The sequence below is a fragment of the Myotis yumanensis genome, unplaced genomic scaffold (assembly GCF_028538775.1).
Source record: "Myotis yumanensis isolate MYYU_CA2020_CCGP unplaced genomic scaffold, mMyoYum1.0.hap1 SCAF_8, whole genome shotgun sequence".
In the NCBI taxonomy this organism is placed as follows: Eukaryota; Metazoa; Chordata; class Mammalia; order Chiroptera; family Vespertilionidae; genus Myotis; species Myotis yumanensis.
The window spans coordinates 41,962,269-41,990,014 of record NW_027223759.1 but is presented as its reverse complement, the minus strand read 5'-3'; the positions used below and the strand labels follow the sequence as shown (position 1 = coordinate 41,990,014).

At 40.4% G+C, this 27,746-nt stretch overlaps 1 protein-coding gene across 1 annotated transcript in view; it reads left to right on the top strand.

Moving 5' to 3' along the window:
- Nucleotides 1-1,113: 1,113 nt before the first annotated feature.
- MTX2 (metaxin 2) overlaps nucleotides 1,114-27,746 on the top strand; it is a 65,037-nt gene continuing 38,404 nt past the window's right edge. Inside the window, exons 1-3 of the mRNA XM_070422701.1 lie at nucleotides 1,114-1,339; nucleotides 24,805-24,852; nucleotides 25,844-25,890. Of these exons, the coding sequence (XP_070278802.1) occupies nucleotides 1,300-1,339; nucleotides 24,805-24,852; nucleotides 25,844-25,890 (135 nt within the window). The 5' untranslated portion in view covers nucleotides 1,114-1,299. The remainder of the gene's footprint in view (nucleotides 1,340-24,804; nucleotides 24,853-25,843; nucleotides 25,891-27,746) is intronic.

Sequence of the window (27,746 nt, the reverse complement as noted above, 5' to 3'; positions counted from 1 at the left end):
AAGCATGGCCCTGCGGACATCTTGACTTTGGACTTGTAGCCCCCAGAAGACATGTCTGTTGTTTTAAGCCACTTAGTTTGTGGCCATCAGTTATGAAACGAATACATTAGTGAGCTAGGCAGAAATATGATCAATAAACTGTAATAGAGGTTTAGAGTTATGGAAGCGAACAGAAAGGAGGAGACTTAACTTCCTAACTATCCTGTGTGACCGGCAGCAATTCTTAGAACACCAGGTTTCCTTTGCAAAACCTTAGGAAGCTACCTGACTTTTTGACTGACTGTGTGATTTAAAATCAGCCACTTCGCCTCTGAACCCGTTTCTCATCAGCGAGAGAGGGCTCTGGCCCACAAGATGATCTCTTAAGTCTGTTCCACTTTTTAATTTGTAACATATTCTGTTTTTTTTCTTTAATTATGTATGTATAATTTAGGAAGTTATCAAGTTAATTACTTATGGGATTTTAGTGTCTTCTCTTCCTGCCCTTCTCACCCCCAAAAGTGGAGAAGTGTGAGAAACTAGAGTATTCTTATTCTCATTTGCGATGTATAGAGCTGTTTAGAACACCCAAGGAAACCTGGTGTTCTAAGCCACTGAAGGGCAGTCTCTCGGCTTAGGCGCTGCTCAAGTCTCCCCTTTGGCAAGCATGTTTGAATAAAGGAATAATTAAACACTAATGTCTGTCCATGGGCTAATCAACCTAGCAGCATAGAGGAGAGGAAATTAACATGGATGTGAATCTGGGCCTAAGCAGACTCCCCTAGCAAACGTTAAACCCTCTAAGCTTGTCTTCTTATCAGTAAAATGGCGATAACAGTGGCATTTCACTGGGTTGTTGAGAGGATGAAATGAAACAGAGCGCTGCATAGAATTTTAATAAGTGCCCGGGATCTCGAGTGCCCTTGAAAATGTGAGCTGTTCACAAGACTCTCGCTTACAAAGGACACGAAAAAGGGCCAGGGTCCCCCTGCCCGCGCCCTGGGTTGGCGTCTCGGGTCCGGGAGCCAGCCAGGCACCCCCACTCCTCCGCCCTCCACCCGCCGGGAGCGCTGGGCGGCCGGGGGCGGGGCGGGGCGGCGGAAGCGCGCGCGCGCCGCTGTCAGCTGCGCCGGAAGTTCCCGGCCGGGCTGGCGGTAACCTTGGGGTCCACGCCGGCGCGATCGCCGTGGTGGGGGGCTTGGCGAGTCCGCGCCGCCGCCCGGGCCAGGCCTGTGAGCTGCCGGGAGCCGCCGAGGGCGCGGAGGAGGGCGCGGAGGGCCGCGGGCGCAGGAGCCGCGGGCGCAGGGTCGCCCCGCCGACATGTCTCTCGTGGCGGAAGCCTTCGTCTCGCAGATCGCAGGTAGCGCGCGTGGCCCGGGGCCGCGGGGGAGGCGGGGGCCGGCGCGGGCCAGCGGCGGGGAGCAGCGTGCGGTTTAGGGCTGCAGTTGCCCCCCGGGCTGGCGGTCTGAGATGCGGAGCCCAGGCCTGAGGAAGGAGGCGGCGCGGCGACCAGCCTTCTACCGCGGATGGGAAAACTGAGGGGCGGCGCGGGGCCAAGGTCACCTCGCCGTGGCGGGAGCGCGGCCGCTCCCCGGGGCGGTGCTGGTCCGGCCCCCTGTCGGCCGGAGGGGCGGGCGGGCGAGCGTGGCGGCGGCGGCGGGTTGGGGTTGGGGTGGGGGCGTGGCCACCGGGGCCCGGCGGCCCGAGGCTCCGTGGGAGCGGGAGCGGCCTCGGTGGTGAGACCTGAAGGGTAAGGTGATGGCCACTCGGAAGTCGTCCGAGTGTCCTTTTGTCATTGAGGGGCCACCGAAGGGTTCGTTTTATCTCCAAGAGACGCAACAGAGCCACACGCTAGGTCTCTAGGATTCACTGAAGCATCTTTAAATCTACATGTACTTAAAAAATTAAAAAAAAACCCTCACCCGAGCATATATTTTTGCTCTGATTTTTTTAGAGAGAGAAGGAGGGAGGGCGAGAGAGAGAGAGAGAGAGAGAGAGAGAGAAACATTGATGTGCATCATTCAGGTGCCTTCTGGCCTTACCCTTGCCCTGACTGCAATCTACATGCCCTTGACCTGGAATCTACTGGAATCTAACCCTCCTGTGTGTGGCCGACCACAGAGCAACACCGACTACAGTTATATATATATATATATATATTTAAATCCTCATCTGAGGATTTGTTCTCTGTTATTGAATTTGAGAGAGAAAGAGAGAGAAACATGGATGGGTTGCTCCCATATGCATCCCACTGGGGGTGGCCCCTGCAGCTGTTTTTGTGTTGGGGGGACTCCAGCCAACTGAGCCACCAGGCCAGGGCTACATGTGCTTTTTAGAAACACCTTTGATTTGATGGACTGACATCGCACCCAGAAATTCTTCTTCAGGGGATTTAATCTGATAGAAATGTAAGGACCAGTACTTAAAGAAATACACAGAAAAATAAAAGAAATATAAAATGATATTTGTAAGAGCAAAAAACCAGAAATGTCCTAACGTCTGCCCACAATTACAGAGACTAAAAATTAAGAACTACACTTGTTGAATATATTGGCTTGAGTTATGATTATCTTAAGTAAAAAAACAAGTTATAGAATAAATATATATTGTATCAACCCATTAATTATTGTTAAATAAATAAATGCTGTGTAAACATGTATATGTAAACAAACAAACAAAAAAACCCCACAGAAAAATATTCAACTAATTTTAAGGAGTAATTTCAAGGGTAATCAGAGTAGGGCATTGGTGGAAGGTGGAGGAACTACATTTCTGAATTGTTTAAATTGTTCTAATGAGAATATTTTACTTTTGTAATTTTTTAAAAAATATATTTTATTGATTTTTCACAGAGAGGAAGGGAGAGATAGAGAGTTAGAAACATCGATGAGAGAGAAACATCGATCAGCTGCCTCCTGCACATCCCCTACTGGGGATGTGTCCGCAACCCAGGTATATGCCCTTGACCGGAATCGAACCTGGGACCCCTCAGTCCACAGGCCGACACTCTATCCACTGAGCCAGACCGGTTCCGGCTACTTTTGTAATTTAAGCAATTCTAATTTTAAAGATTTTACTTTGGCAAGCAGTAAAAAAAAGGGTAGATGAAATAATAATTTATATGAAACCCTGCGTTTGACTTGAAGTGACATCTAAGTGTGACTCAAATCCAACAGCTATTCAGAATCTTCTATTTTTGGCAGTAATATGATTTTGTTGGAAGAGCTCAACCTCAGGAGATTTGAGAGATATACATACATAGTCCTATTTTAACTTAATAAATCATTGTGAATCTGTTTTTGTAGTCGAGAGCTTTCATTTTTAATGTATTTAACACTTTGCTCATTATTCTTCCTTTCGGTGGCTGTGAGCCACCACAATGTTTGATATTTCTTTTGGAAACATTTAAAGACCTCTTGCCTGTAAGGCTGTCTGTGATATCTGGGGAGCCTTATTCACAAGGACATCTTTTTGGAAGCCTTCTCTGAATCCCCCAGGTTAAGTGAACCACTTTTGTCTCCACTACCAGTGTGTCCCCCACTAAGTTCTTTCAGTTCTTACTCCTGTGGCTCTGGCTTATTCTCTCCATCTCCACTGCTTTTCTTGCTTGGATTACTGTTGTAGTCTCTGAATTGGTTTTCCTGCATCCAGTCTAGTCTCCTTCCAATACAGTCACCACACTGCAAGCCTCAGTGGGGTTTTGTTTGTGTTGTTTTATTTTTATGTTGCTAAAATGCAAATGTGATCCTCTTGTTTTAATACCTTCATTCGTTACCCATTGTCAGTAGGTGGAGGGAGCATGTCAGACTCTCCATAAGTTAGTCCAAGCCTGTCTAGCCTCCTCTCTTGTCACTCCTTTCCTGAACATTCTCCTTTCTAAACCTTGTCCACCTTTGGCACATGTTGCCCTCTGCCTGAAATGTCCGCTTTGCTTGGATAACTCCTGTTTGTCTCTTAAGGCTTTTGGCACATTTTAACCTGTAAGTCTGCCTGACATTTCCCCCTCTCAAATGAGAAAGGTTTATTTCTTTTCTGAAAAATTATGATACATGGCCATTGTAGAAAATGAAAACAACTTCCTCCCCCAAAATAAATATAAAAAGAATGAAGTAAGGATCACCTAAAATTGTAACACCCAGATTAAGACTTTAAAACCCCATCCTCATCATTAAAATTTTGGTAAGCAAAGCTATTTCTTTCTCTTTCCCTAATATTGAAAAATGACATAAAAGTAAAATATGCATACTTCTTTGTAATCTGTTTTGTCATATGTCATGTCTATGAATGGAATTATACATCATCATTTAAAAGTGGTCATATAGTATTTCATTGTAATAAAAATCGTAATTTAGTTATCTAGCCTTATTCTGATGGGTATGTAGGGTGTGTATTAGTTCAACAGAGAAGCAGAAGCAGTAGGAGCTCTATATCTCTATATCTCTGTGTCTCTGCGTGCGCGCGCACACACAAACACACACACACACACAATTGGCTTATGCTGTTGTGTGGGTTGACCAACCAAGTACTAAGTCCACAAGGCAGACAGACAGACAGGAGTGGGAGATCCAGGAGGGAAAGAGCACATGTAGCAGGTGCTGCTCGCAGTGTCTGATCTCTGGGAGGACTTAGAGCCTCTGTTGAAGGGTCTCCAACTGATTAATAGGTCCACCCAGGTTAATCTTCCTTTTCATTAAAGTCAGCTAATCAAGGGACTTTAGTTATGTCAGCAAAATCCCTTCACAGCAGTGAGTCTGAATAACCAGGAGTTGTTTCACATGCTATAGGATGACTCTTACCTCTTCTGTTTTCCTAAAGTCTGCGAGAGACGATTCCTTGTAGATCACCCTAATCAGAAATATAGTAGAAAGGGAATTCTGGCAAATGTAAGTTTAGTCTAACCAAGTTGATGCATCCTAAAGCCATCACAGCTATATGTGATTTTTCTCTATATAAGTAGTGTTTGCATAGATATGTTTGTATCTAAGGAGTAGTTGCTTTGGATAAATTTCTTAAAATGGAAAAGGAATTTGAATTGTTCTTTTAATTCAGTAACATGGAAAGGAATGGTAAAGTATGAATTTTGAACTAGTAGTTTGGGTCGCTAGATTATTATATGGTAAACTAGAGGCCCGGTGCACAAAAATTTGTGCACTTGGGGGAGGGAGAGGGGGTCCCTCAGCCCATCCTGTGCCCTCTCGCAGTCTGGGACCCCTCAGAAGATAATGACCTGCTGGCTTAGGCCTGCTCCTGGGTGGCAGAGGGCAGGCCCAATTCCTAGGTGCAGCCCCTGGTCGGGCTCAGAGCAGGGCCGATTGGGGAGTTGGGGCGCTGCCCCCTGTCATGCACAGAGCAGGGCGGATCAGGAGGTTGCGATGCCACCCCTAGTCACGCTCAGGGTACAGCTATTGGGGGGGTGGGGCACCACCCCCTGTTACACTCAAGGCAGGATTGATAAGGAAGTTGCGGCGCCACCCCCTGTCATGCACAGAGCAGGGCCGATCAGGAGGTTGGGGCGTTGCCCCCTTTCATGCACAGAGCAGGGCCCATCGGGGGGTTGGGGCTCCATACCCTGTCACACACAGAGCAGGGCCAGTCAAGGGGTTGAGGAGCTCCCCCCTGTCATGCACAGAGCAGGGCCGATCAGGGGGTTGAGGAGCTCCCCCCTGTCACGCACAGAGCGGGGCCAATCAGGGGGTTGAGTAGCTCCCCCCTGTCACTCACAGAGTAGGGCTGATAGGGGAGTTGGGGCACCGCCCCGTCACACACAGAGCAGGGCGGATCAGGGTGTTGGGACGCTGCCCCCTGTCATGCACAGAGCAGAGCCCATCAGGGGGGTTGGGGCTCCGTACCCTGTCACACACAGAGCAGGACCGATCAGGGGGTTGAGGAGCTCTCCCCTGTCACGCACAGAGCAGGGCCCATCAGAGGGTTGGGGAGCTCCCCCCTGTCACGCACAGAGCAGGGCCCATCAGGGGGTTGAGGAGCTCCCCCCTGTCACTCACAGAGTAGGGCCGATAGGGGAGTTGGGGCACCGCCCCCTGTCACACACAGAGCAGGGCTGATCAGGGGGTTGGGGCGCCGCCACTGTCACACTCAGGGCAGGGCCGATGGGGAGGTTATGGCTCTACCCCGTCACACACAGAGCAGGGCCCATGGGGGGGGGGGGGAGGGTGTTGGGGCGTCGCACCCTGTCACACACAGAGCAGGGCTGATCAGGGGGTTGGGGCGCCACCACTGTCACACTCAGGGCAGGGCTGATGGTGAGGTTATGGCTCTACCCCATCACACACAGAGCAGGGCCCGTGCGGGGGGGCGGGGGGGTGGTTTGAGGCACCGCCCTCTATCACCCACAGAGCAGGGCCAATCAGGGGGTTGGGGAGCTCTCCCCTATCAGGCACAGAGCAGGGCTGATCAGGGGGTTGGGGTGCCTTCCCCTGTTACGAACAGAGCAGGGCGGATAGGGAGGTTGTGGCCCCGCCCCCTGTCACACACAGAGCCGCAGGGCGATCAGGGGGTTTGGGCGCTGCCCCCTGTCACGCTGATCCCGGTGCTGGGAGGCCTCACGGCTCCGCTGATCCCGGTGCTGGGAGGCATATTACCCTTTTACTATATAGAATAGAGGCCTGGTGCAGGGGTGGGGGCCGGCTGGTTTGCCCTGAAGAGTGTCCTGGATCAGGGTGGGGGTCCCCACTGGGGTGCCTGGCCAGTCTGGCTGAGGGGCTGAGGGCCGTTTTCAGGCTGGCGGGTGACTGAAGCACCCAACCGCTCCTTTTTTTCTTTTTTTCTTTTTTTTATTCTGGGCCAGCTTTAGCTCTGAGGCCTCGGCTGCTGAAAGCAGGTTTCTGGCCTTTGTTTACCTTCTGTATTTGATACAATGTTGCGGTCCGGCTGGCTGAAGCCCGGCTGAATAAAGCAGGTTTCTGGGGTTTTGTTTAGCTTCTATATTTGCAACATCGTTGCTTAGAGTTGCAGCTGAGAGGCCGGCAAGTAATGCGGGGAACGTTGGAGTCCTCCGTCACTGGAGCAAGCAAGCCTCCCTGTTCGCTTCAGTGCATGGCTGCCGGCCGCCATCTTGGCTGGCAGTTAATATGCATATCGCCCTGATTAGTCAATGGGAAGGGTAGCGGATGTATGGCTAATTACCATGTTTCTCTTTTATTAGAGAGGATTTAGAACTTCAGAAGAAAGATAAAAACAGTCCTTGATATTGAATGGATTTCACATCTTTTATAACAGCCTGTGTATTTAAAATTTTGACTTGCATTTTTTTCTTTTAATGACAAGGTATTACAGTACATTACTTGAGTTTCTGTTTTTGTTTTTTAGAAATTTTTCACTGTCAGTTGAGTATGAATATATCCAAGGGGAGGATTAAGTAGCCCTATGTGAGTTGTGTGACCACATTTGGAGCAGTCACTATTGCCAAAAGGATGGTGTACTATGATGGACAGGCCTGACTTACTTGCACATTCCTGTGCCAAGAGTGGCTCCTGACTTTAGGGCTCCACAGTGCCACCAGGTACTTAGAAAAGGAGAGAGAGGTGATAAGCGCAAGCAGGAGACATCTATGTAATGTTGATAACTTCCTTCATCTTGCTTTTGCACTGTCTGAATTTTGGAGTAAGAATCAGATCTGGGTTCTTATTTAGCTACTTACTAAATGTGTGACCTTGGGCAAATTCTTGCCTTCTTAAGCCTCAAATTTCTTATTTGTAAAATAGCGAATATAAATTATGTTATTTTAAAATGATGATAAGAGATATAAAATGCTTAGTGTTGTGTCTGGCATATTGTAAGCACTCAATAATTGTTCATTAATAGTCTTTTTAGCTGTTTACTTATCAGTTTTTCTCTTCTACTGGGTTTTGCCTCTAACTTCCTATGTGAAGATATGTTTGGTCAAGATTTTAAAAGTTATTTATAAATAGAATACAAAATTTATTTCAATAATATAAAACATCTACAGTTATTACAATTATTAAAGTTACTCCTATAACAAGTGATTCTAAGATACTTGTTTCAAGATTATACATTTGATAAACTCCAACCATATTTATCTAAAATAATAAAAGCATAATATGCTAATTAGACCAGATGAAGCCAGGACTGCAAGGGATGCCTGTGTCATGGGTGCCAGAGGGAAGCCGGTGCCAGCAGCCGAGGAAAGGAAGGCCTACTCTTGCACGAATTTTGTGCATTGGGCCTCTAGTCTTTACTATAAAATAGAATTTTTGGTATAGGTCATAGATATACATATATCCTGAGTCTTTTTCAGTAGAGGCAGATTTATTAGTGCCCAAAAGTTTTAGCTTTAAAAACTTAGCTGATAATTATCTGATTACTATATGAAAAGTAAGCATCCCTTTTAGAGCCACTGTGCTAGATGACTTATATACATAATTGCTAATGTTAGTGATTTGATCCCGTTAGATAGGTGTTGTTATTTTATAGATGAAGAAATTGAAGCTCCCTTAGGTAAGGAAGCATCAAGGTTAGGAACAGGCCATTGAAGGAAGACAGAGAACCGAGTTCTAAGTTCATCTCTGCCTCTTCTTTAATGATCGTGGGCAGACCCTTCTTTGCGACAGTTTCCTTATTTTAAAAGGGGGATAATGTATTTTATAATATATATTTAACACAGTATATGGTGGTACATGATGAATGTTCAATACATGGTAGCTTCTGTTATTTTATTACCTAAGAGCCTTTGAGGATGTTATCCCGTAACCATTTTAGACAGCAGAAAATGTCCAAAGTGCCTTTATTTTTATTAACTCATATACCATCTTTTCTGAATGATCTTATTACTTCCCAGTGTCTTGCTATATTTTAAGCATATTGGTTAATTTTGTCATACTGTAATTATTCATCTTTTGAAATCACGACAATATGTCTGTTCTTTATTTAGAAGCTCAAAACTATATAAAGAATGAGAAAAGAAGACTTGGAATATTTCATTTATCTCATTGTGGGCATGTGGGTACTTAATTATTTAAATGTATTAATAACTTCATTTTAGCAGTAGGATTAGTTTATGGTATGATCTGGGAAAGTAGTTTTACAGGTTCCATGGAATCCATATGTAAAAATATTGAAAGTAAGTATAATCAAAACAGGCATGTTTAAAAATTTTTGTTTTTATATCAGTAATAAAGTGCTTCTATTTCATCCATTTCCACATGAGTACTGGGAAATCTGAACTTGAAAAGCATTCAGAAGGGTTCTAGAGGTGCAAAGAAATGGAAAACATAGCTTAAAAGTCCTTTTTAAAATAGAAGTGATGCTATTGTTCAGAAGGTTTATTGAAAATGAGGAAAATGATAATCAAGGCTTTTAAATCTGCATGTCCAAATATCTGAGGCTGATAATTGCAACAGATAATTGAAAAAAACAACAACCCCAAACTCAATGCATTTAATTCTTTTGTTCTTGAAAATAAAGATATTTTGTTAGTTATAACCAGTATTTGGAGGATCCTCCAATATGGAGGAAGGCACTGAGGAATTATTGAGAAGTTATTGAACTGGCTGTTACATTTCAGAGAATCTTTGATTCATATTAGCTATATGAGTAGTCTCATATTATAGTGTTAGCACTTTGGCACATGTGAAGTAGATTTAGAAGGGGCAGATGGAGAAGTAAAACCAAGACAAAAAATGGTTATACTTCAGATTAGAGGCTTAGAGGCAAAGTACAATTTATTGACAGCAGTGTGGCTATTTTAGTTTATCATACTTGTATTCATGAATAGGTTGGAAGCCAAATTCTTAGAGGAAGTGTTTTGTTGCCTTTTGGAAAACTTTGACGTGTTAAGATCACTTGAAAGGCTTATTTTGATCTTGAAATAGTCTGTAGTTAAACATAATGCGAGTTTTAATTTTTAGTTTTTACTAACATTTTATACTCTGAAATTAAATGACTTTTTGTTTTTAACTTAAAGGTTTTGGTGATGGGTGCCCCATAAAATTAGTCACTCTTATTTCTATGAAGACATTTGAGTTATTGTTAGGTCAAGCCTTCCATATTTAAGTGAAAATTGAAAGAAAACATCATCAAACTTCTTAACATTTTTCAAACATTTTAAAAATTTCTTGATAAGCAGTTATCAGATGGACTGAAATACCAAATGGAGGATGAGATATTAATTTCAGGCTTCTCATTTTTTGTTCAGAAATGTTACACTATCCAGCAAATTCATCTACAGACATTTGTGTAGAAGTATTTGCCTTGCCAGTAAGAGAAATGCATGTTTTAATTTTTTATTGCTTTGTAAATGATCCTCTATTCTTGAACACTTTTCTTATTTTTGTACTCTCTATAAATGAATCATGGTTTTGGACTTTTCTACATCAGTAATAAAAATTAAATTTGATTGGTTAGTAATAAAGAAGGTTCATTTCATAAAAACAATTATTTTACCATGACAATTCCCATTAACTGTAACTTGTGTTAGCAAAATAGAAACCATAAAAAGCATTTCATTGTGCTTATACACTTAGCTATGTTTTTGTGCTGATTATATATTTTTATCTCTAAGAATTCTTATGTCATAGAAGCTTCTTTATGACTTAACCTGCCTTTGGATAAAAAAAAAAAGACTTTTGTATATAGTTGTATATATCATTGAATACAATATCCTTAGATATTTTTCCCTTCAGGTCATATTTCATTACATGGTCAAACTAGAGCACTGACGAACTTCATACAAAAAAATTGTATCATTTGTTAGCCATGAAGAGGCCATCATTACTCCAGCATTTATTTCTGTAAGATAATATTGACAAATGATACGTTAGTGATCTGGCCTTTTATCCACCTCCTTTTCTTTTGATTAATCTTTATGTTGTAGGAAAATATTTTGGCATCATGAATGATAAGCAATGTTCCTAATTTTCTTATATATTAAAAGATACATCATGAGAAATAATATAAAAATAAAAGTTACTATATTTTTTTCATTAGACATTGGCATTGTTATTTTTACTATTCATCAATTTAGCATTCTGGTTAGGTTAGTGGATGAGAACTAGTTATTTAAAGTTATCTGCATGGTAATTGATATTTGTTCTTTAGTTGAGATTGTGAATTGTTCTTGATGTATTTTTTCCTAAAACAGACTTCTTCTTGCCGTATACTTGTACCAATTTTCTCGTAGTATAACATTTGGTGGTGGTTTGGCGAAGATAAAATAATTTTAATATTAATATTAAAATAAATATTTAGAAAGGGAGATATATTTTAGAAATCATGGAATGTAGTTTATAGACAAATATAAAATATATTTATTATTTACTATTTTGTATTATCTTTGTTTCATAGGTAAATGACTTTACTAACCTTGTCTAATAATAGACAAATAGGGTAATTAACCGTACCTCCGCTACGCTTCCCATTGGCTAATCAGGGTGATATGCAAATTAACTGCCAACCAAGATGGCGGCCGGCAGCCATGCAGCTGAAGCGACATGAGGCTTGCTTGCTCCAGTGATGGAGGAAGCCAAGGTTCCCCGCCTGCCATGTCCCGGCTCTGAGCTCCTGAAGCAACAGCTCCAAAAGCAACAATGTTTCAATTATAGAAGCTAAACAAACCCCAGATACCTGCTTTCAGCCAGCCACGGCCTCAGAGCTGGAGCCGGCTCTCAGCTCCAGTGATAGCTATAGAAGGTAAATAAATCCCAGAATAAAAAGAAAAAGAAAAAAAGGAGAGGCTGGGAGTTTCAGTCGCCCGCCAGCCTGAAAACTGCCCTCAGCCCCTCACCCAGACTGGCCAGGCACCCCAGTGGGGACCCCCACCCTGAAGGGTGTGTGACCAGCTGCAAACAGCCATCATCCCCTCATCCAGGCTGGCCAGGCACCCCAGTGGGGACCCCCCACCCTAAAGGGGGTGTGGCCAGCCTAAAAACAGCCATCAGCCCCTCACCCAGGCTGGCCAGGCAACCCAGTGGGGACCCCCACGCTGAAGGGGGTGTGACCAGCTGCATACAGCCATCAGCCCCTCACCCAGGCTAGCCAGGCACCCAAGCGGGAACCCCACCCTGATCCGGGACACCCTTCAGGGCAAACCAGCCAGCTCCCACCTGTGCACCAGGCCTCTATCCTATATAGTAAAAGGGTAATATGCAAACTGACCCTAACAGCAGAAAGACTGGGAATGACTGGTCACTATGACACACACTGACCACCAGGGGGCAGACGCTCATGCAGGAGCTGCCCTCTGGTGGTCAGTGTGCTCTCACAGGGGGGAGCTCTGCTCAGCCACAAGCCAGGCTGATGGCTGCCAGTACAGCGGTGGTGGTGGGAGCCTCTCCTGCTTCCTCAGCAGCGCTAAGGATGTCCGACTGCAGCTTAGGTCTGCTCCCCGCTGGCAAGTGGACATCCCTGGAGGGCTGCCGGGCTGCCAGAGGGATGTCTGATTGCCATCTTAGGCCCAATCCCCCGGGGAGCAGGCCCAAGCCAGCAAGTGGTCATCCCCCGAGGGTTCCCAGACTGCGAGAGGGCACAGGCCGGGCTGAGGGCCCCCCCGCCCCCCAATGCACAAATTTTTGTGCACCGGGCCTCTAGTATTTTATAAAAAGATTAGGGTAAGATTTGAGTTTAAGTCATTTTTCTCTTGGGTTCTCTTTTTTTCTAATTTCCTGCATAATGTAGCAACTGCCATCAGACCAGAGTTTATGATTGTGGTAAGCCATTGTGGCCACTGGATTCCAAATTCTGAGGACTAGGAGCCAGGGAGTTGTTATATGGTAAGGAAGTTGGAGAGGGAAATTTCAGAAAGGTAAAGTTTCAAAGTAATGGGTTTATAAAATGGAACTGATTGGTAGGTGGATGGAAATGTCAGAATCGGTGCCTAAAGCAGTATAGTGGAGTTTATAAAAGTAACATGGTTAGGAATCAGTTTGATAACTGATTTAGATGATCAGAGGGAATTCTGAAGCTTTATATGAATAAGCATTTAATTTTGTCTTTCATGCTAAATCTGTGACTAGTAGTAATTATTAAAATACTAGAGGCCCAGCATGAGAAATCACATGAGACTCAGACCTGCTGTGCCAGCGGGACCCCAGACCCACCCTGCATGAGCCGCAGGCCCCGCCTCCACCACGTGAGCTGTGGGCCCCACCTCTGCCATGCCAGCCCCGTCTTACCCCACGAGCCATGAGTCGCGGCCCGCGAGAGGTGCTCCATTCACCTCCTGGTGACCAGATGTGGTCATGATGCCATAACGGTGTTATGACCACAGGCCTTTTATGATGTAGATAACTGTTCAGTTTTTGTTGTAGTATATAAACCAGACCACAAATTATGGCTACTATACATCTATTTTATTACCTTCATGGATCCCGTGTGCCAGTAATTCAGACAGGCCACAGGAGGGATGGCTTGTGTCTACCTCACAATGTCTGGATTCTCTGCTGGAAAGAACCAAAGGCAGAGATGATCCAACAGTTGGGGGGGGGGGGTCGTGATGCCATAACGGTGGAGACTAGGCCTGCAGGGGAGGGAAGTTGGGGGCAATCAGGCCGGCAGGGGAGCAGTTAGGGAGTGATCAGGCTGGCAGGCAGGCAGAAGTGGTTAGGGGCAATCAGGCAGGCAGGCAGGCGAGCAGTTGGGAGCCAGCAGTCCTGGATTGTGAGAGGGATGTCCGATGTCCGACATCCCCCGAGGGGTCCCAGATTGGAGAGGGTGCAGGCTGGGCTGAGGAACCCCCCTACCTCTGCACGAATTTTGAGTTATAAAAGTTCTTTGTATATTCTGGATATAAGCTTTATGAGTCTTAGAAAATTTTAACTGCTGTCACCATCATCATCATCATCTGCCTAGGTAGAAGTCTGGGTAGTGTTTGACGAGAAGAAGATAGATTCTCATTATTGTCTTGTTTCATTTGGGCTCTAATGTTGGGTTGTGGGGAAGAAATTCTGCTCTCTACTAGTTTTCCTGAATTTTCAATCTGTTTTGCTTTCTATTTTCTGCTTCATGAATGGCAGGTTATTAGAATCCATTTGCCTTAATTCTATATTATTAATATAGAATTAATTCTTTATTATTCATTCATGTGTCCTCACTTTGGATCATTTTAATTTTTTGTTTATCACTTGTTACAAATGAATGGGTGGTTGAGGATATTGATGAGGGATCTATGGGATAAGTTGTATTTACCATTGGCTTCAGGGCCCTTATTTCAATCTAACATAGTCTGTAATCATTCTTTCTGCATTTGTTTCCAATATATTCTTTTTTTTTTTTTTTTTTTTAATATATTTTATTGATTTTTTACAGAGAGGAAGGGAGAGAGATAGAGAGTCAGAAACATCGATGAGAGAGAAACATCGATCAGCTGCCTCCTGCACACCTCCCACTGGGGACGTGCCCGCAACCCAGGTACATGCCCTTGACCGGAATCGAACCTGGGACCTTTCAGTCCGCAGGCCGACGCTCTATCCACTGAGCCAAACCGGCTTCGGCGTCCAATATATTCTTTAAGTAACTGCTATGATCTAAATTTTTGTGTTTCCCCCAAATTTATGTATGAAATCTTTTTCCCCAAGGTAATGGTATTAGAAGGTGGGGCCTTTGGGAGGTTATAAGGTCATGAAGACAGAGTCCTTATGATTGGGATTAGTGCCCTTATAAAAGAGGCCCCAGAGAGCTCCCTTGTCCTGCTGCCATGTGAGAACATAGCAAGAAGTCAGTAGTGAATGACCTAGAAGAGGACCTTCACCAGAACCTGACCATGCTGCTCTTGGACGTCCAGCCTCCAGAACTGTGAGAGATATATTTCTTTGGTTTATAAGCAGCCCAAATGGACTAAGACAGTAGACTTACAGCTAATGATACAAAATGCTACCTGCCAGTTTTTTTTTTTAGGTTTATGGAAATGACATTTTACACTGCACTTCTCCATTTTTTCACATGAGCCACTTTCTGACATAAACATTGCTCTCTGGCTATTGAGGTGATGGGAGATGGGTTTTAAACTTTTTTTGTGGGAAGAGTCACTTCCTCCTAACATATCCTGTGTAATATCATTAAACATCCCCTATGAAACAGTAGCTCAGGGGCATCACTGTTTAATCATTTCATTATCAGTGATATCTGAGATATAGTGTTATCTTTGAATTGTACTATAGTTTGCAGTTTGAATTGCTTTTGAATTTAATACGTAGCTCTTAAAAATCTAGTTTTAATAAAGTCACATGCTATCATAGTTTAAGTCTAAACATTTTAAAAATCTACTTTAAATGAGGCCTTCATTTCATAACCATTTAAAACTTGTTAGGTTTTGAAATTAATGTCTGTTGGTATCACTGAGATCATCAGAATAGTATTTATGTCAAATTAGTAAATTTATTTTCTTCTTTTCTCTTTGTGTGTTGCTGTAACTTGTCCATGTTTAAGAGCTGTCAAATGCTCTTTGAGCATTTTGTTATATTAGTAGTATTTGTATTTATACCTTTGGCAGAAAGCCATTCAAATTTGGAGGTAGGCTATACATGTTTCTTACTCCTTTTGTATAGCACTGTCTACATCATCTTTGGAAGCTAAAGAGATGACATCTATGAGCTTTTGGGATCCAGTTGCCTAAGGATAAACTGTAGTTTACTTCATTAGTGCACAAATGATAGGTTTGTGTAGAGTTATTATAACATTAATCAATTTGATGGATTAGAAACATGACAGCACTGAAGCAGCATGTAATATTAGTGCTTATTATTCTACAAATTATGTCTTTACCTACATTCATATGCCAGAGGAGTCATGTTGTACATTAAGAATGCAGAATTTAAAAACCAACAACAATATAGGGCACTGCTTTTCATGGCCTTTCTCTTGTCCTCTTAGGTTAGATCATCAAGAGATGGACTTGGGAATTAGATTTGTTTATTAGGTCATAGCACTTTCATACTGATGTACCCTGAATTGAATGGAATAGAGAGATCATCTACTACCACAATGACTTGTCACCCAACCTGATACTTGAAAGAATACCTCAGGTAAAAGGTAGAGCCTTTAAGAGATCTAGGGATATATATATATATATATATCCCTAAAATTTATTGGCCAGTAGTCATTTCTCTAAAAATTATAATGGATTAGTAGTGAAGAATATTGATTTTTTGGGTTCTATTGTATTGGTTGATAAAACTTAAAAATAGTAGGTACCTTAAAGATAATTAAATGAGAAGCATATATATATTTTGGGGGGGGCTGTGGGTGTTTCTTTTACAATGTATGCATTTTTAACACTAATTTATTTTTGCATTATTAAGTTTATCTTATGACTTTCAAAGATCCAAGCATATAGATCCCCTCTCTCTCTTGTTTTTTAAACTTTGTTCTCCAACATAAATACTCTTAGGCATAGAGAAAGTTTCTTTGAAAAATTTAAAAATACTCATTTGGATTAAAAAACCCCTCTCTATTCCATTGAAGATTGAAATCATAAGAGGCATCTCCTTTGCTCCTGGTAAAAGAGATTCTAAATGTAATCATTTTGCTTGGGCAAAATTGGAAAATAAGTAAAGGACTAGGTGGATAAAAGACTTTTAATAATGTTAATTGGAGAGAAACCTTGTTATGAAGTCACTAAGAGTACCTTAAGTTGTTGCTTTGGTATGAAAATCATATAGTAGTTTCTTATTGTGAAACAATAGATTTCTGAAAGGTGGGTAGTTTTACTTTGGAACTCTTGTAATAAAGATATTAGCTTTAGAGGTCGACCAAGATGGCGGCGTAGGTAAACACCGGAGACCGCTGCCGCAAACAACCATTTCAAAAATACAACTAAAAGACTGAACGGACATCACCCAGAACCACAGGAAGGCTGGCTGAAGAGAGACTCTACAACTAGAAGGAAAGAGAACAGCAAATCGAGGCTCAGAGGCGGCGCAGTGTGGAAAATACAAAGGTACCGAGGTGCGCGAAAGCGGGCTGGTGGCTGAGGGCGCGGTTGTCGTTTTCTGTCGGGAGTGAGTCTCAGACTCTGGGCTCCAGATCCGGGCGAGTCTCTAGGGACCCAGACTCAAACGGGAGAAGCGGGATTACCCGGCATCAGTTGGAACCTGAGGGCAGCTTTCTCTCCGAGGTTTGCAGCGGCTGCCGGGGTTCTGAGAAGCAGAGCCTCTGGGAACGGGACTGAGCGTGGCCATAACTGCTCCCTCCGCCCGCCCTGTTGATCCCGCCCCACCCAAAGCCTGCGCACAGCCATTTGCCGATCGCCTCAGGCAAAGGCTGGATTAGCACCTCCCCAGAAGGCAGACGTTTTCCGCACAGCTGATTCCTATAGCCAGTCGGCCTGAGGGTCAAATCCCCCTAGTGTTAACTACAACAATTAAGGCTTGGCTAGAACAAGACTGCGCACAGAGACCACAAGGGGGTGCACCAAGAAAGCATAAAAGATGCGGAGACAAAAAAACATGACAGAAATGGAGGATATGGAGCTAAGAATCGCAATTTTGAGGGCTTGCCATAAATTTGTGCAGAACCTCACGAAAACTAATGAGACCCTCGATGCTACGATAAAGAAATTAGAAAGTAAGCATACACGGACTGAAATAAAGAATATTATACCCAATAGCAAACCAGAGGAGTACAATAATCAAACCAAAGATTCGACAAAAAACACCCAATTGGAAAAGCAAAATGAAAAAAGAATCCGAAAGTGTGAAGATAGTGTAAGGAGCCTCTGGGACAGCTTTAAGCGGTCTAATATCAGAGTCATTGGAGTGCCAGAAGATGAGAGACAGCAAGATATTGAAAACCTATTTCAAGAAATAATGGCAGAAAACTTCCCCCACCTGGTGAAAGAAATGGACTTACAGGTCCAAGAAGCGCAGAGAACCCCAAACAAAAGGAATCCAAAGAGGACCACACCAAGACACATCATCATTAAAATGCCAAGAGCAAAAGACAAAGAGAAAATCTTAAAAGCAGCAAGAGAAAGAGGCTCAATTACCTACAAGGGAATACCCATACGACTGTCAGCTGATTTCTCAACAGAAACTTTGCAGGCCAGAAGGGAATGGCAAGAAATATTCAAAGTGCTGAATACCAAGAACCTACAACCAAGATTACTTTATCCAGCAAAGCTATCATTCAGAATTGAAGGTCAGATAAAGAGCTTCACAGATAAGGAAAAGCTAAAGGAGTTCATCACCGCCAAACCAGTATTATATGAAATGCTGAAAGGTATCCTTTAAGAAGAGGAAGAAGAAGAAAAAGGTAAAGATACAAATTATGAACAACAAACATGCATCTATCAACAAATGAATCTAAGAATCAAGTGAATAAATAACCTGATGTACAGAATGAACTGGTGATTATAATAGAATCAGGGACATAGAAAGGGAATAGACTGACTATTCTTGGGGGAAAAAGGGGTGTGGGAGATGCGGGAAGTGACTGGACAAAAATCATGCACCTATGGATGAACACAGTGGGTGGGGAGTGAGGGTGGAGGGTGGGGTGGGAGCTGGAAGGAGGGGAGTTATGGGGGGAATAAAGAGGAACAAATGTAATAATCTGAACAATAAAGATTTAATTTAAAAAATAAAAATAAAAAAAAAAAAAAAAAAAAATAAAAAAAAAAAAAGATATTAGCTTTAAATGATACTTAGATCAAAACATTTAAATCTTGCTTAATTTGAATTTCAAATTTTGGCATGTATTATTATAAATGCCATATTCAGTTTGGAGCAATTGAGAATCCAAGGCTTTAATAAATAATCTCAGGACCATAGGAATTTTTCACATTCTAGGAACTTACTGTCTTGAAAGAGAGATAAGATATTGACACAATAATAGAATAGAGTAGAAAGTAATATATGATCTAAGACAAGTACAAACTGCTATGGACAGTATAGATAAAAGAGAAATTAGGTTTGATAAGTTAACGAAAGCCTTCTTGACGGAGGTAGCATTTTAACTTGGTCTTGAGAAAGGTATAGGATTTAAGTTTGTGCTGCTGAAGGAGTATTCTGGACAGAAGGGAATCATTTGAGCAAAGTCACGAATGTGAGAAATTATGAAATGTATGGGGAAATTTTAAGTGCTCTCACACTTGCCCCCAAAAAGGGTCCTGTTGTTAGGTAGATAAGGTAGGCAGATATCCCTTCTTCCCATTAATTTGTGTGTGTTCTTTCCAAGCTTTTTCTATGGTCAATAAAGGATTTTACTAAAATAGAGGAGGATACTTCTTTGTTCAAGGGTACATGAATGGCTGGGTTCTCTTCTAAAATTTCTAAAAGGTAGTTATTTAACTAGAACAGTGTTATCCAAAGTTGGGTGTGGTAAAAACACCCTGTATTGTGCAAAGCAATCCTTTAAAGTACAGGACTAAACTATTGGAACTTGGATTTCAATTTTTAAAAACTCTACTTTCATTTTTAGTGTATGTTTTATAATGGATGTGATTTATTAGCTCAGGAATACCAACCGTATGATTTCTAAATCTATTTGGGCCTGCATGCGCATATATTTTATTGATGGGCACATGAGATTTAAAGCTGGTGATCCCTGAGTTGGTTTTAGAATGTGGAAAGGGGATTAGTGAGATTACTTATTAATGGTTGAGGGCCTTATATTAGTTTTAGGAGGGTTATAACAGTAATATCTCATGAAAATTACATATTTGATATAAAATATGTAAACAAATTTCCAGTGTTAAGGGTCATTGCATAGGTAAGTTTATAGAATTAAATTCTGCCAACTATTTCAGGCAGCTGTTTAATATTTTTACAGTTGTGTTATTGGTTGTGGTATTAAAGTTTTTGGGTAAAGTTTCCTTTTTTGGGGCATGTTGTGTAGTTTCCTAATCTTCTCTGCTGCATTCTTAGCCTAAATGGTAACAGAATGATAGTAATAATGATAGTGAATAGAAAACATTCATTCAGCCAAAATCTACTGATTGCCTATAAGGTGCTAGGTTCTAGGGATGAAGTGGTAACAAAAACTGGACATGGGGACTTATGGTGTTTTATGTTCTAGGGAGAGATAAGCAATCAAATAATCCTGACTTCTATGTCAAAATGTTGACTGTTAAGTGGTACAACGGAGTGTGCATGATCTTCAAGCTTGCAAAGAGTGTTTGAACTATTCAGGGAGGTCAAAGAAGGCTTCCCTGGAGACGGGACTGGCTGTAGGCCCAGTGCAAAATGAAAACGAGAGGCCCCTTGTTCAAAAGTATTCCAGGATTGAGATAGCACAACATTAAACCAAGGGTGGAGCCTTTCTAAGTGTAGGCCTGTGCATCTGCTCAGGTTGCATGTCCATGAAATTGGCCCAACCCCAGGAAGTGATGTTTGAGCAGAGATGTGAGGACACAGAAGGATGGGAAGATTGCTCCAGGGCAGAGGAGACAGACAGCCCAAATGAATCTCTAGGGCAGGAAGGAATGGGGCTCATTCAGGAACAGGATGAAGGCCAGTGTGGCTGGAGTACAGAGTGGATGGAGTGGAGTTATGATGAGGCCAGAGAGTAGAGAGAATTATGTGTAAGGCCAAACTGACGATTCTGATGTTTATTTCAAGAGCCACACAAACTATTGATGTATGATAAGCATAAAGTTTACTTTTTGTCTAATAATACCAATAACTTGCACCTTGATAGCATTTGACAGCATTCTTTCTCAATCCCCATTTCCTACTAGCCTTCTTTTCGGAAACTTTTAGCTACACTGTCTATATTTATTCTAAGCTTGGCCCTTCTCTAAGGCAGGTTTAAAAAGGCATTTCATATCAGTGTATACTTTTGCTGGTAGAAATTGAAAATATGATGGATGAATTTTGAAATTTTATTCACTCTTGAATTAGACAACACTATGGTGGTTTCCAGAGGGAAGGGGGTAGGGGACAGTAAAGGGTAAAGGGGGCAAATATATGGTGACAGAAGATGATTTGGATTTGGGTGGTGGGCACATAATGGTGGGCAGATAATATTAACCAATGTCACCCCAATAAATTTAATAAAAATAAAATAAAATAAAAAGACTTAGTCTGGCCCTAACCGGTTTGGCTCAGTGGATAGAGCGTCAGCCTGCGGACTCAAGGGTCCCAGGTTTGATTCCGGTCAAGGGCATGTACCTTGGTTGTGGGCATATCCCCAGTGGGGAGTGTGCAAGAGGCAGCTGATCGATGTTTCTCTCTCATCGATGTTTCCAACTCTCTATCCCTCTCCCTTCCTCTCTGTAAAAAATCAATAAAACATATTTTTTAAAAAAAGACTTAGTCTGTGTTCTAAAACACTTTAGGTTTACTGAAGTAGAGCTCGTATGAGATGAAAATGTTTTATTATTGTTTTAAAAAGATTTTTCTTTTTAAATACTACAGATTTTTAAGGTCTATTGTCATCATTATAATTTTAAGTTCGTAATCTCTCTGTTATGTAGGGTCAGAAACAAGGGGTGGGTATTGACTTGCCTAACCTTGGGAAGAGGAGTGGGGAAGAAGTTGTATTTTTGGACTTTGTCTTTCATATAATAGGCATTCTCAATAAAAAGGCTTTAATTAATATTACCCAAACCAAGAAATAGGCTTTGTACTTTGCTATGTGTGGGTAATAATGTTCATGATTCATGGACTTACTTATAAAGGCAGTTATAGAGCTCATTTTCTAGATAAAAATCTGTATGGTTGATTTGTAGATCTACACAACTTAGGATTTTCACTTTGGACACTCTATCGAATAACAAGCTAGCCATTTCTTGTTCCATGGCATGCTTAAAATGTAATTATTTGAGCTGCTCTAGGTAGGTGACGCATTTAAATCAGTGATATTTGTATACTCTCAACTGCTCATAGGTGAGATAGGTAGCTAATCATTCCCTGCCTCATCTAGCATTTCTTGCCACCTGGTCTGGATGCACTGCAATTCCAGGCTGTTAAAATAACATGATTGAATAGGTTTCTGTCAGCCGTCTTGCCTTCTCTTTTTGAATAGTAGGTTCTAGCTGTGAAGATAGTATCAAACGTTTTGGCAGTTACTTCCCAAGAATTTCTTTTCAATAATAATTTCTGAGTTGGAACATAGTTTGCATCTTGGAGCAAGAAAAGCATAGCACTTTCACCCCCATTTTCAGCTTTAGGTTCTTAATAGCAGAGCTTTTAGTATTTGTAGGCAACTTCTTTGTTCTTATTTGCAGTTAGGCAGTATGTTGCAAGATTTCTTTTACTTTCACATATGTCTGTTGTAATATATCTGAAGAATCTATGGGGTTGATGATAAATTAACTCAACATAAATTACTGTTTATATGAGAACTTGATACTGCAGAGTAGTGAAATAGTTTCTGATTTATCAGAGAACACTTAAATTATATTTAGCATGTATTTAATGCTAAGGGAATGCTATTCCATTGTTTTTAAAAATTTAAATCTATGTCTCGTATGTGTATGAAACAGCTAACCAGCAGTTAAAATTACCAGAATTTTTAATTAGAACATCCATTGCTTTAACAGAGTTGATAATATTAAGTTCAGTACCAAGGACATTTTTTTCCACTGATTTTTTAGAGAGAGTGGAAGGGAGGGTGGAGGGAGAGAGAGAGAGAGAGAGAGGCATTGATGTGAGAGTCATATCATTTGGTTGCCTCCCACATGCTCCCTGACCCAGGCCAGGGATTGAACCTGCAACCCAGGTATGTGCTCTTGACTGGGAATCTAACCCAGGACCTTTCCATGTGCAGGTTGATGCTCTAACCATTTAGCAACACCAGCCAGGGCAGTTCAGATAAAATTTTGATTAGCCAAAATATTTAGGGAATAGAGTAGTAGGTTTAACCAAAATATCCCTTTTCTTTTTTTCAACACACAATTAATGAACACCAACTATACGCACAACATGATACAGAAGATACGCTGTATATAACACATCTGTGTCCTCAAGGAACTTAGTTTCAAGATCTTTGAAATTTTTGTAAATTTTATTTCTATGCTTTATTGCTTTAATAATATTAATATAGTACATACAATTGAATCTTTGATGATGTAGGATCTTATAATGAATGAACCTCATTGTATTGTTTCTTATATAGATGTAAACAGTGTAGGTGTGCTGACCATACAATTTATCCTAAAAGGTTATTTTTGAGTAATTTGCTGATGTCAGCTTGTTTTTGTTTCCCTGACTTTTTATAAAACTGTGTTACACAGGTTAATTGGGTTTCTTACTGCAATTTTACTTTGTTAAAAAGTTTACAATAACATAATAAATATTTAGTTTCACTGCCTTTTTGGTATGTGAGTTGAAACTCAGTAGCCTTTATGTGTATGTATAATGTGGTGGGTAATAGCATATAAAACTATGTATGTTCATTATTTGCTTGGCGATTTCATGGTATTAATTACCCTTAAGTATGAGTTTAATTTTGTGTAGCCCAAACTAAACCAAAGCAAAGCTAGCATTTATAATTTATAGTACTACTATTACGTTTTCCTTTTTATTCTAAAGTGTAAATAAAAGCAAGCTAAGGAGTCACCTTATCCCTGGGACTGTTTTAGTGCATCTTAAATGATCATTCATAAGAAAAAAAATACTTCACATACATACATTTCTTTAAAAAAGTCAGCTAGAGTTATATATCAAATGATAATTTATTGCTATATCACAGAAACTGTATTATAAACAGAATAAGAAAATACTAATTATTATCAAATTTCATGTATTTAATTTACTTTTTTCCTGAGAGCAAATGTAGTTACTATGCCAGAATTGGTGATTCTGATGTTTTATGGCTTTTACAAAGGACAATTCAACAAATCATATCCTATATATTCTATAAGTGGAGACGTTGCTTCTTAAGTGCAATTGATTAGATAGAATTTAAATCTAGTGCTTTTTCCAAGCACTGATAAGTTACTAATATTTTTGTAGCTAACTAGTCTTCTGTAGACAAATGGTTAGGAGTCAAGGTCAAACCTGACTTTAGGCCTAAAATTAGCTTTATCAGCTTTGACATTGTAGGTACTTATTGCTTCATCATGCTACTCTCCTTCGATTTTGTGGGGTGGTTGTGGTGGGATCAAGGCAATGAAATGTTCTAGAATACAGCAGGATTCCACTATATGTTTAAGTACTACCAGCTTATAAAGCAACATGCACAGCATCATACAGATATATTTGATTCTTTCATGTATTGTTGTCTGTTTGAAAATTTACTTTGTTAAATGTTTACAGTGAAATATAAATATTGTTTCACTATTTTTATAGTGAATCAGAATTCAGTATCTTTATATATGAATAACATTTTGGATATGTCTGTGTTTGAAGGAGGCTAAAGGAATAGTAGCATATAGGCTAAGTTAGTTTTTTCAATTCTTACTTTTGATTGGGCAAGATATCTTCCACTTCCTCCCCATAACAAACAAACAAACAAAAAACAAATGACCACCAAACAATAAACCAAACATGCATTTAAAACATTATCTAACCTACTTACACAGGTTACCATAGAATCTAAGGTAGTGTGAGTAGTTGCCACAGTTAAGGTAACTTGGCAATTGACTTTAAATGCTCTAGACCAGTGGTTCTCAACCTTCCTACTGCTGTGACCCTTTAATACAGTTTCTCATGTTGTGGTGACCCCCAACCAAAAAATTGTTTTCGTTGCTACTTCATAACTGTAATTTTGCTACTGTAAACAATATGTAATTATATATGTGTTTTCCGATGGTCTTAGGCGACCCCTGTGAAAGGGTCGTTCGACCCCCAAAGGGGTCGCGACCCACAGGTTGAGAACCGCTGCTCTAGGCCAATGCATGTGCTTATTTAACTTGGTGGGTTATTCATATGTTTTTGCCCTATGTGCCTAATTACCACTGCCTTGTTTCCACAGCTGTAGAACCTTGGCCTGAAAATGCTACATTATATCAGCAACTGAAAGGTAGGAACTTGTTCACAATTAAAAATGGCCTTGCATCAAAATATATCTATTAAAAAAATTCCTTCAATAGTATAATTTACTGCAAGGAGAACATAAAACATAAAAAGGGCTTCCCTTGTATAATTTGTCTAGGAGATTTTGCCTAAACTTGTATCTGCCAGTGTAAACCAACTATTCATGGCCTATAAGGTCCTTAGTTTATTATTGACTCATTATATTGGCTGCTGTAGGCAGTGTAAAATGATGTGGTTGCAGGAGCAGTTGGCAGATTTACTGCACCAATAGCTGACACAGCAGATTTTTGAAGTCCTGTGGTAAAGTGGGCTCTCAGTAAAAAGGAACTGTTAAAATGTATCGGCCAGGATGTTCAGGCTCCCTTTAGCAGCTCTTCATATATCATCAGATCACATTATGGACCCCATTTGGGGCTCAGCAGCCTGCTACAGTTGTCAGAAGACTGCAAAGTAATGAAGACTAATAGGCAGCAGCCTTAGTCTTCTAAGCATGGAATTTTTATTGCAGTGAACTTGTCATCTTTCTTTTGTGTGACAGACCTAGACACACTGTGCAATATTAACTGCAAGCTGGTTTTATATGATTTCAAATAGTTTTAACTAGAGAGGTTTGAGTAGATACAAATAGTACTTAATTTTAAAATATACTTAATTTTAATGAAAAGAAGAGGAATATCTTGAAAACTTGAGAAATGAATTTTGTTTTTAAGTGAGCGATTTTAATTATATATTGCTGATAAAAATGTGATAAATAATCAGTTTTAGAGGAAATAGTCTTGTTTTATAATTGTTTACATACAATGATAATATAATCAAAATTATAATTAAATAGCATTGATCTAGAACTTAATACTTATGTTACTGAAAGGTTATATCTTTTTAAAAATAAGAATAGTTTTTAAAAATAAAAATATAAGTATATCTGACTTGGTTAGCAATCACACTTTTGACTCAAACATTTTATTGTATTTCCACAGGGGAGCAAATTTTGCTTTCTGACAATGCAGCTTCCCTTGCTGTGCAGGTAAATATATAAATAATGTAACATTTTTTCATTTTGAGTTGGAAATTCCCCCCCCAACCCCCCAGATAATTTGATGCGGTCTGTTTAGAATTTTCGTGTGATTTACAATGATCAATATAATCTTTTCTGTGAAGGTTAAGTTTATTACATAATATTATTGAGTTAATTGTTGTCAGTATATAAAATAAGCATAACATTTTCATTATTATTTTTATAAAAAATTACTTCTGTTTCTTAGTAGTTTTGCTTTTGGCTAGAGATGATGGTGTTGATTTTTGGGGGGTGATATGTTCATTTACAGACACAGGATTACTTTCTAACTTATTTCTGAAGATTTATTCACCACATATTTTAAAGCATCATTTTCTCATTATACTCATTCTAACATTAATCCATTCGATAATCTTGAAGCAGACATATTCTTCTCTAGTAATTTTTTATATACTTATTGATTACATTAGTGTTTATCCCCAAACCACTTATTGAATGCAATAGCTCTTTAAGTTGTATATCACAGTTGTATAATCCAAAAAAGATTAGTGGTTCTATAAATTTTAAATTGTACTATAGGAAGAATGGAATTCTTGGGGATTATTTGCTTTAACAAAAGAAAGAAATGTTCATCTGGTTATAGAATTATAATTATTCAGATATTTTACATACTTAGCTGCTGTTTATTCAGTTAGCTTATATAATTTGAATTACAAAGAGAGTTTTTTTTTTGGTTCAGCATCTAAAAGATAACTTAAAAGAGAAATATAAGACATGTGATATTTATTGGAGATGAGACTGTAAGCATCTTGAGGACAGAAAGGAAGAAAAGGAACTGTGAACTTCTGCTGTGTTCTAGGCATGATGTTAGGCACTTGGTTATCTCATATTTTTTTTTTTTTTTTTTTTTTTTATTTATTTATTTTTTTTAAATCTTTATTGTTCAGATTATTACATTTGTTCCTCTTTTTTTCCCCCCATAACTCCCCTCCTTCCAGCTCCCACCCCACCCTCCACCCTCACTCCCCACCCACTGAGTTCATCCATAGGTGCATGATTTTTGTCCAGTCTCTTCCCGAATCTCCCATTCCCCTTTCCCCCCCAAGAATAGTCAGTCCATTCCCTTTCTATGTCCCTGATTCATTATAGTCACCAGTTCATTCTGTACATCAGGTTATTTATTCACTTGATTCTTAGATTCATTTGTTGATAGATGCATATTTGTTGTTCATAATTTGTATCTTTACCTTTTTCTTCTTCCTCTTCTTAAAGGATACCTTTCAGCATTTCATATAATACTGGTTTGGCGGTGATGAACTCCTTTAGTTTTTCCTTATCTGTGAAGCTCTTTATCTGACCTTCAATTCTGAATGATAGCTTTGCTGGATAAAGTAATCTTGGTTGTAGGTTCTTGGTATTCAGCACTTTGAATATTTCTTGCCATTCCCTTCTGGCCTGCAAAGTTTCTGTTGAGAAATCAGCTGACAGTCGTATGGGTATTCCCTTGTAGGTAATTGAGCCTCTTTCTCTTGCTGCTTTTAAGATTTTCTCTTTGTCTTTTGCTCTTGGCATTTTAATGATGATGTGTCTTGGTGTGGTCCTCTTTGGATTCCTTTTGTTTGGGGTTCTCTTCGCTTCTTGGACCTGTAAGTCCATTTCTTTCACTAGGTGGGGGAAGTTTTCTGCCATTATTTCTTGAAATAGGTTTTCAATATCTTGCTGTCTCTCATCTTCTGGGACTCCAATGACTCTGATATTAGTCCGCTTAAAGCTGTCCCAGAGGCTCCTTACACTATCTTCACACTTTCGGATTCTTTTTTCATTATGCTTTTCCAATTGGGTGTTTTTTGTCGAATCTTTGGTTT